This window comes from Apaloderma vittatum, unplaced genomic scaffold (assembly GCF_000703405.1).
Source record: "Apaloderma vittatum isolate BGI_N311 unplaced genomic scaffold, ASM70340v1 scaffold37713, whole genome shotgun sequence".
Classification (NCBI taxonomy): Eukaryota; Metazoa; Chordata; class Aves; order Trogoniformes; family Trogonidae; genus Apaloderma; species Apaloderma vittatum.
The window spans coordinates 15,167-25,674 of record NW_009707186.1 but is presented as its reverse complement, the minus strand read 5'-3'; the positions used below and the strand labels follow the sequence as shown (position 1 = coordinate 25,674).

Here is a 10,508-nt window from a genome sequence, read left to right as displayed (position 1 = left end):
TTCCCCTAATCAGGCCATGATTTAAAGCCTCATAGTAGGGGACATTAACTTCATATAAAACATGACCTTAGCCTTCCCCCTCCCCTCTCCTTTTTTTTTTTTTTTTTTGTTAAAGCTGGCATGTTTGAAGAAAAAACATGTTTGTGTCTAATTGGAAGAGCTGCACTGACTTATTTGGATATATAACTCTAAAATTCAGTATTTCTGCATTGGCCAGGCTTTCCACATGAACCTGGCTTACCCCTGGGTTGAGAGAAAAAGTTATCCCTCACTTCTGCAACATCTGCTGGGCTGAGATAAGTACGGTTTCTTTCAAACAAATGGCTTTTGGCCGCTGGCTTGGGAACAAATCCATTCAAGGAGGACATCAAGCATGAACCATATAAATATTTTGTCTTTCTTCAACATCTAGAGGCAGAGTATCCCCCCTACATCAAGTTTTGAAATAGCAGAGGCTGGAAGGTAATAAAGTACAGGTCATACAGAGTAGAAGGGTAGGCTAATAATTACAAAGGGTGATTTATTTCAAACAATTGACATTCATTAACAAAGTTAGGGCTCAAAATAAATGTGTTTAGTAATTGATTAGGTTGTTACACTCATCGGTGATTCATGCTTTGGGTAGTCTGAGGGCGAGTATAAAAGTGCTCAGCATCAGATCTTGTACAGTCATTTCTCTTGTCTTACTTCTCTTGTGAAGTAGGTAAGTTCTGTCTGAGTTCTGCTTTCTACCAAAGCCTTTGCTTGTAGTTTTAAGTCAAGGTGAGTCCTGTGCAAATATTCTGATATTGGTATGAGGTTTTCTTGGTGTAAATTACTGAATTTGTGACTGGCTTTGGTAAATGCAGATCCTGGATGACGAACTCCAATTAATTTTTTTCCTGAAAACTCATTTCCAGGGTTTATTGTGTTCAATACAAGATTTATAGGTGATTCCTAGGAACCCAGCTATGAAAATTCAGCTTTTCCTTTTCCTGTTGATAGTATTTATTTATTTATTTATTTATTTATTTTTTGCATTGCCCAGTCATGAAACTGCTAAGAACTTGTGCCTGATTTTTCCGCTCTTGCCCCACCCCTGAGACATGGTGCACTCCTTAAGCCCGTGCACTGACGGCAGCGCCTCCCCATGTGGGGTGGCTGTGCCGCAGCCCATCGCCGACAGCTGCAATGAGCCCTGTGTTCGACAGTGTCCTGATTCCAAGGTGGTGATCTACCCGCCGCCGGTGGTCGTGACCTTCCCTGGACCCATCCTCAGCACCTTCCCTCAGCAGAGCATCGTGGGATCTGCGGGAGCCCCTGAAGTTGGAGCTGGCTTCAATGCTGGCCGGGCTCCTGGGGGTTCCCATGTTTATGGGGGCGCCAGATGGGGACGGGGATACCCCGTTGGAAGTTGTAGACCGTGCTAAACCTAGTGAGAGTTGCTGCTGAAAGAAGAATGTCCAGGAGATGGCAAGCAGGGTGGAGGTGTGGGGGTTGAGCTCTAGGGCTCAGCATTTAGGAAAGTATGAGAGCTTGGGACTACCATTAAATGCATCTATAGATGCTCAGCTCTTCTGAAAAATCCATTTGTATCCTTCTCTGATTACCCTTCCTGATTTTCTAATGCCTTTCTGTCTTTCCAAGTTTGATGCTGTGGGCCATATTGCTAATTCCTTGTGGGCTTGTAGGAATCATTGTGGAAATCTAAAGGGGTCTGGTACGACATCTCTTTCAGATCCTGTTGTAGACTCTTTCAGCGGCTGCTAATGTGTAAAAAAAGCACTGTGGTGTCAGCCAGCCTATCTCTGTTTCTGTAATGTACATGTCTTGCTATGATCAGGGCTGAGTATCCACCCAGAGCCTCAAAAGGAAAGCGACATCAGTTATTACGTGAATCATCTTGCATCAAACCACAGGTTGCGGGCGATTTGTAATCTGTACTGTCTAATCCTGGCTCTGTATGATCTGCTTCTTTCTCATTAAACATGACATTGCAACATGGCGTTGGCCTCTGCGCGTGTGTGCGTGTCTCTGCCTGTTCCCCTCTGCTCCTCCCTTGTCCTGCGGCACCGAATCCATCCCATCGATCTGCTTCAGGACAATGATATTCCTGAGATGTTTTGGCAGTGGGTGGCATTTGCGTTTCTTTTCCGCAGCAATCCTCTACGCTGTAGCTGTGCCTTCGTGAAGCTGCTGCCCTGCATCTTTGCTTTTGTTGTTCCTTGGTCTTGCTCAGCTCTGGGGAGATCTTGCCCCGATATTGCCTTTTCTGGCACAGTGTGTGTTACCTGTTACCTGGTGTCCTCGGGCTCAGCCTTCCCATCTGGGCTCTGATATAATGCATCAGAGCAGAGGTGCGTGGACAGTTGGTATTACGAAGAACCTGAAGCCTAAGTTGCATGAGAACAGCTGGTTTTGAGGATAGAAATTAAATTTCTGGCTTTACTGCTCTGCCCAGAGTTTTTTCGACAACGTAACCTCTGCGTGTGAGAGCGGGTGATGGTGTTAATTCATGGAATTCAGGATTTCTTTGGGAATATATTGATAATAAAGAGTTCATCAACTTTCCGTGCAGCTATACGTGGTTGAGATGTTATGTGGCATATTAATACTTCATTTCAGAAACAATATAATACAGTGTTGCAAGCTGGCATGGGAATACTGAGTTGTTTTGTAGTAGTTACTCATTGGAGAATTGTTATCCCTATGTGTAAGGAAAACAAAGTTGACCAGGCATTGTAATAGTGAGTAATTGGCTGTTGGTGAGTTTTAGATGAGGTGATGAAACCAGATTCTCGTCAACCGCATAAATCCTTCCCTACCAAAGAAGAAATCCCCCAAACCTCAAAGGCCAGGTGAAGGAATCCTTATTGTTATGCTAATGGTGTATTTGGAAATGAGATGAGGTTTATTACTGCGGCCTCTGAAATTGTGGTTCTCTATGTAAGAAGTGGAGACTTGCAGTTATCACAAAGCACCAGGTGTCAGTAAAATCAGAAAATTTTGGCAGTGGATTTCTGTGGCACTATTTGTAATATACCTTTTATTCATTTTTGGTATAAAAGCTAGTTATGTGAAATCCTCTGAGGCTTTCCAGATGACTAAAGCTCTCAAGTATCATACTAAGAAGCTACCGCTGTCTTGTTAAGATAGCGGAAATGTTTGTTAATGCTGTTTAGGTTCATTACTGCATTGCAGGATAAGAATATTCATCTAAACAGGGTGAATTTTGAAATGCTTCTTGCTTCTGGTATGGCAGTTCTTTCTATACCATAGTCCACTTTCCCTTCTCTTAAAAGGCTTTATTGCGACACTACACTCTTTAAGAATGTTCTAGTCCAGTTTGTGCAACAGTCAGGGGCCCAATCTCTCATTTGGGATAAGCTTACTCGTTAAAAATGACTCTCGCTCTTGCATGTGCTGCAGGCATGTCCTGTGGCATGCCTCGTCTGTGGGTTGTTCACAAGGTGCATTTAAATTGGTAATTTCCCACACGCATGGAGTAAATACATCCTGCTGCAGCCTGGCATTCAGAAGTTGAAAAGAAATTACAGGAGTTGGTTTTTCTGTTAGCTAAATTAACCATCTGTCATCTATTTTGATAATATCTCATAGGCAGGCCCAGAGTTCCTCTAATCATCCAACTTTTCTTAAGCCTTAGGGCATAAAACCCTATGAAATGGGGGAAACGGTCTTCACATACCACTGCACAGGTGCAGGAGAAACTTGGAGATTCTTCACATTAAGATGGATTCATGGGAAATGAGCATCAGTGCTTATGGACTGAGGTTTGGGAGGACTGGGGAATGGTCCGGCCCCCAATTCTGCAATTATCTGGGACTTTTTGAATTTCTCTGATGCTCTTGAATGACTAGGTAACAAAATGACCCCGTCCCTGTTTGGTAACTAGAGGTTGAGAGCCCTGTGGTAGGGGCACCTGGGGTGAGAAACTGGTTTCCCTCTCTTGCGTGGTGCTTGCGCCTCCGGTGTTTGCATACAGGGCAGGAGATCCTGGCGGTGCCCTGGATCCCTCGAGCAGGAGGAGAGCAAGGGAGGGCTGAGGTTCCTTGGCTGGCAGACGGCAGCGCGGCGCTTCGGGGCACTCCCAATGCTGTGTGTGGAGCTGGAGTTGCGACCCGAGCGGTGACATCTTCAAAGCTGATGCCCAGGTGGATCTGAGGCAACCAGAGGTGGTGGAGGGAGGAGGTGACAGGTCTGGGAAGGCTGGGACAGCCCCTGGGCCATGTTCCCCAGGCACTGGGCAGCGATTGCCCCCACTGCTGGAAGTGTCGGTACCTCCGGTAACGAACCGAGTGGGATGAGGTGGAGAAACCTCACAAATACTGCTGTGTTGGCCAGTGTGGGCTGGAACCTGGTGTTGGAGCTGAAGCATGTTGGGCAGCACAAGACTTTCAGCTGGATCTTGGGCTTTCTGTGTTTTAATCTGTCTCTCTTCCTCTGCATCTCTCTAAGCCTTCCTGCTCTGTGTGTGCAGGTGGGAAAAGCCTCGTGTGCCAGAGGGCATCCATGGGAGATAAGCTGAATTTGTCATGCTGGGAGACTCTACCATTTCTTCATGTTTTCCCTGGGGAGCCCAACCCTTTTTGCTGCTGACAACAGCTAGCAGAAGGATTACAAGAGCTGCCCTAATAGCTCTTCCAGTTTCAAAGTCTTGTGCTGATTTAACCGCCAACGTGCCCTGCTAGGAGGCTAGGGTGGAGGTTGCTGCCCTTACCCTCTTTTTGGGACATCTTGGTCTGGCTCAAACTAGGACAAAAAGGTGTGAGCTCCAAGCAATGAGGCAGCAGACCAGGTTTATTTCTTGGCTGTGGCAGCGCCTTCCTAGACACGGAAATGGATCCATGGGGCTCATCTTCCGCTACGGTCCAGTTCAGGGTCAAATGGTTTAAGCAATTACTCGGATGTACGAAAATGGACTTTGGACTAGATGAACAGTGTTTGCACCTGGGGAACTATTCTGTTGAGTGTTTCTGTTTCTCTGCCTGTTAAAGTGCTACTCCCATCTTCTCTGCTAGCTATTTTCTCGACCCTTTCCTGTCAGCTGAGGAATGCAGAAATACTTGTGCAGGTGGCCACCATGAGAAGAGAAGCGACAGCCATGTAGGGTATCTCTTGAAAATCAGCCCAGAGGTGCCCCTTCACAGTCACTTCAGCTCCAAGATTTTTGACTGCTGGTGATGTCTTTGATGTATAACTGGGCTTGCATGGGATGCATGCAGTTTTGTCTAGGCTATGCTCACTGAATCACCTTGTTCCGTGCCAGTTTATAATCTTTAATATCATAAATCTTAAATCAAGACTACTCAGTCTCCTAAGGTGACATGGTGGAGGCTGACAGGAACTCCCTGAATAACCTGGCTGTTCAGTTTGCAAAGGAGCAAGACGGTTACGGCTCAGTTGCCTTTGGTCTTTTCTCTTAGGTGTCCTTAACCTTGGGTGTCCTTAACCTCAAGTGTCATTGCTGTCTTTCCTTGGCGTACCATGAGACTTCCATTCAATCTCTTGCTTTTAAAAGTTATTTTTCAAGCACAAACCCCAGCTTGCTTCAGGAATGTGTGTGTTTGCAATACAGACAGTCAGGGAGATGAGGAGAGGCTGGAGCACTTCACGTGGAGATGTGGTGATGTTCTCTAATATCTGGAGTCTAGAGCTCCCTCTCATTGAATGGTTGGTTAGAGGGGCAGTGCTGCCGGTCCCTTTGCAAAGGAGTGTGGGCACAAACAAAAGGAAAAGACTGGACATCTGATACCATTGAGCAGAGTAGTTTTAATGAGAAAGAGAAAGAGTGAGTAGCAGAAAGAATAAGGTTGCAGTTTTATAAAAGGGTCTTCAGCGAGTGGAGTGTGTCTGATGGTGGATGATTCTTTTTCTTTGTGGAAATGGTGGAGTTTGTCAGTCCAGACATGTTTCTTGCTCGCAGAGTTGTTTGTAAATCGTGTTCCCTGCCACATGAGGCACAGCATGGGCATATAGCAGGAGATTCACTAGTAGATGTCATCTCTGGTGAAGTTCATGGCTGAGTAAAGTGGTAGTTGCAGCAACCCCTATTACTACGGCAACACAAAGTGGCCATGAATTGACTTAGAAGGCACTTTACTCACACCTCACATCCTTGCTTTACTCCATCAACATGCTGCAAAGATGCCTTGGTACTTGCTGTAAATTCAAGTTGCCCTTTAGAGTAACAGCTGAAGAAACAGGAGATAATAGAGGGTAGCAGCCTGGCACCCACGTGTCCTGCTGAGGCATGGAGGTGTGGGCGCTCGGTGTTTCTCAGTGCAGTATCCTTAGCCGTGAATCCGTGTCCTGCATTTCATTTCTTGGTTGCTCTCTCTGCTGGTTCAGCATGGAGAGCTTTTTTAAAAACGAAATCTGCTTCCAAGACCAGAAAAGAAGGGGGAGCCATACCCGAATCCATAGGCGTCCCCATAGACGCTCCCAAAGCCAGTGAAGCCTCTGTTGCCAAACAGGCCCCCGAAGCCTCCGTAGCCGTATGGGCTGCCGTAGCTCATACGGTAGCCATTCAGGCCCCCAAGACCATAGGAGTCTTCATAACCGAATGACAAATAGGACCCGTCGTCACAGAGGTCCCTGTAGAAAGTCATCGTTTGTTGATGCGGGTAGACCTGAAACACAGCCCCAGAAGGCAGGTGAGTTCCTGGGCTGCCCACAGCAGGAGGAAAGGCTCCAAGCTTGGGCAGAGCTGAGGAAATGCAGCTCAGGCCTTCCTGCAGGGCTTTTTCACCCTCTTGTCTCATTTATTTTTCCCCACCTCCTGAATCCCAAACAGCTTTTCTGCTTCTTTTCCCTCAACTTCTGAGGATGGCTGACTATATATACAAAATATATTTTTTTTTTTTACCGAAAACTGAACTTTCCCACCCCAGAAGTCAGAGAAATTTGAATAAATTAAAGAAAAAAGTAAAAGTTCACGTGCTGATGCTTATTCATGTAAGACCAACAGCCTATCACACGTGTCCCCTTATCTGCTGTAGTGCTGCATGCCACTCACCCTGGGATAAACTCAAAGAATGCAATGAAATGGAAGAAATTCCTTCCAGGTTGTCTACTTAAAGTAGAAAATATTTCATGACGGTTTTGTCTAGGGATTTGAAGTCCCAACACTTAAGGAAAATAATCTGGAGCTGGAAATGCCTTATGACTTCAGAACTGTTAGCAGTAAACTTGGAATTTTCAGTGCTTTTAAAACCTAATTTTAAACAAGCAAAAAATGTTTCAGCGAAGGAATTCCTGGATGTTGCAGAGAATCTTGTGTTTGACTTTAGCTCCAAAATGACAAGAAGTTGCTTCCAGAATGTCTGTACATATACATAGACACATGTTATACATGTCACATACATATATGTACACACCAGTGCCATTTTATATATATACATATATCCATGCATGCACAAATTATGTACAAACACATGGGCATATATAAGCGCAAGCATACGTATATCAGAGAGTAGAGTCAGTATTGACATACCTGGTTCACTGAGGGGAGTATCTCAAGAGAAGCGAATAAAATTCTGGAGTTGTCGGTCCGTATATATACCTTCTTCATCTTCGGTGTTGGTTATACAACCTATCTTGTTGCGTGCGTTATTCCTCCAATTGATGTAATTGGAGTCGGTGATTTTCATGTTTTCCGAGTTTGATGTGATGACACACGTATAATACCTCGAGATTTTCTTTCATTTTAAAACAAGAAGAAATGGCTCAGCGCGTTTCTGGTAAAATGGCGTGGAATTCTTTGTAGTTGGATGGATAGGACTAATTTTGAGAGATGTTTAGGCCATTACTGGTTGCGCAATTTGCTCGAAGGTGCTCCATTCGCTTGGCTTTTGTGCCTATGGTGCAACACGTAGAGGACAAAAGGAGTAGGCATCTCTTTGGTGTGCCGAAATGTAGCCGCACTTCTATTCCGTGTCGTCATGACCTTAACACGCTGCCCGGAGATACTAGTGAGGATCTCTTGCCAGTTCCTTTCGTTTGATATTTTATTTATTTTTTCCCCCCTCTCGGGTTCTACCGCAGTGATTCTGAAGAAATTTTTCAGCTGCATTGTGAATATTACCGAATATTCTGCCTGTTTCAGAAGAATTTTTTTTTTAAATAGATTCTGACTTTCATAAAAGACGTAACACATTGCCTTATTAGGACTTAGAAACGAGAGACCTTGAAGTGTCTTGTGACCGTATTATTAAATCTGGGGGTGTCTTTCGGTGACAAACTATTAATATTTAAATCCTGCAACACTTTGCAAATTGAAAACATTAATGAGTGTTTATGAAGCGCTTTGGTATTCAAAATTCTGAGGAAGCCTCAACATCCTGCTTGCTCATTATTACCCTTATTTTATATTCAAATTAATGCCAGAAATGAGGTGAAGGTCATACAAGGAGTTCTGCAGCAAACTCCAGCATTCCTCCTTGTTTGATACGTTTGATTCCTTGGCGAGGAAAATATTAATGGGGCTCCTTGGAAAACATCTTGCAAGCTCCTTATCATTTATTATTTTCCAGACCAAGTTTGTACTTGTATTCGCCGCTTTGCTGAACTCATGGTCAAGCCCTCTAGTGAACTAAAGTGCAAACAGTGCCATATTTCTGGTGAAAACATGCTTTCTGCTCATGCAGCAGCATGACTTTTATTCGCCGTGACCCTATGGAGGAATGCAATTAAGATTTATTTGTAGTTTGTGCTTTTTCTCTTTCTTGAAGCCGCTGTGTAGCTTTATATAAAATATCTCAAGAGATGTTTACCTTTCCTTTAAACAGGAAGCCTGTTTTCTCTATATATTTTTATGAAGTTTTTAGTGAGCAACAGATATTTTCCAAAATGTGGGAAAGTTTTATTTATTCTTTTTTCAAACCAAAAATTTCTCTGTCTCTGGTGGCTTTGGGAACTTAGAGCTACTTTTATATTACATTAAAAAATAAACTCCAGTTTTGACAGTGAAGATGATAAAATGGTATCAGGAATGTAGTTGGCCCAGAAAACTTTAAGATGAAAGAAACCTGTAATACATGTGACCTGGGAGGCTGGGAACACACTAATAATCCCAAACAATGAAGAAAATTATATTAATTGGAGATATGACGCGTACAGGCAAATTTGTTTTCCAACCAATAAGCTTACAAACCTTTTGAATATACAGGGCGTCTTAGATAAGCCGGGCGGGCGAAGAAACAGTATAAAAAGGGCTTGGAGCTCCAAGCTCCTCATCAGCTCTCTTGCCTTCCTCCTCCCGGTGAACTCGGTAAGCCTGCTCTCCCTTCAGCTTCTTCTTAAGGGTTAGAAATTTCGCTTTAAAGAATTGATGTCAGGATTAATGCTCCTCTGAAACGTAAGGTTTCTCCAGGTCTTGTATTTGTGTTAATCGCATTGCAGGAACTGGCGGGTTCAAGTTTTAAAGGTGAGGGCTGAAAATTTCTCGGTTCTCTTGGTACCTTGGGGAGTCCAGCTTCCTGCTAAAGTCGCTGGTTTTTAGGTTTGTAGAGCTGCCTCCAGCACAGTAAGAGAAGGGTTTCCCCACTGTGGGCTTGGGTGGGATCTTCCACAAACCTTGTTTTATTTTAAGGGAGGTCTTCAGGTCTGCTTGGCAGGGCAGAGCATCTTGCTGATGTTCTCACGCATGCTAAAGCTCCATTGGCTCTTGCATGTGCCATGCCTCTTGCATTTCCAGATGACGATCAAAATTGGTCTGAATTACTGAAATATGACTTGGAGCAGTGGACCTGAAAGCTCAAGTGTGTTATCTTGGCAGGCATCAGGCACTAAGCTTGCTTAAAGACTTTCTCGAAGGAATTGGGAATGTAAAGCTCTAGGCAAAGCTGGTAACCTAAAAGAAAACTAGGATTGTTAGGAGTTAACAGTATCCTCTAAGAAAATCCTGAAGCAAACAGGAAGGAGGTTTTGATCTGTATCAAGTATATTCTGTAGTCAGTGTTTTCACCAACCTCAGTAAGTGAGAAGAGAAATGGTTTAAAAACAAGTGGTAGAGGAGAAAATGATAGAAATAGGATATAATGAGCTGAGGAATTTGGTCATGATTTTGCTTCTGTCCTTGGTCTTATGGGACAAATGAATCTGTCTTTGGTCTCTGATATCGTTGCTGTCATTGGAAGTTTTTATTACTTCTGCATTCCTCCCTGCTGCTGCATTGCAGGTTTGCCTCCATCGCAAGAAAGATGACTTTCCTCCAGGGCCAGTGCGAGGATGACTGCTACTCTCCCTACGGTTACAGCAGCCTCTACCGGGGTTACGACTGCGGCAGCCGGGGCTATGGGGGCCTCTACGGCTACCGCGGCCTCTACGGCTTTGGGGACCGGTATGGCTACGGCGGTCTGTACGGTTACCGGGGCATTTATGGCTCTGGGGACTACTGTGGCTACGGGGGTCTGTATGGTGGCTATAGGGGCTTCTATGGCTCTGGGGACTGCTATGGCTACCCAGGCTTTTACTCCAACCGCTATGGCTACCCCTTCGGTTCACGATAT

General features: G+C 44.5%; 1 protein-coding gene across 1 annotated transcript; it reads left to right on the top strand.

The window, feature by feature from the left end:
• Positions 1 to 1,085: 1,085 nt before the first annotated feature.
• LOC104271412 (claw keratin-like) lies at positions 1,086 to 10,505 on the top strand (the record flags this gene model as incomplete). Its single annotated transcript, XM_009866071.1, has 2 exons — positions 1,086 to 1,308; positions 10,288 to 10,505. Coding segments are annotated over exons 1-2 (441 nt in total), but the record flags the coding sequence as incomplete, so codon positions are not given.
• Positions 10,506 to 10,508: the final 3 nt, after the last annotated feature.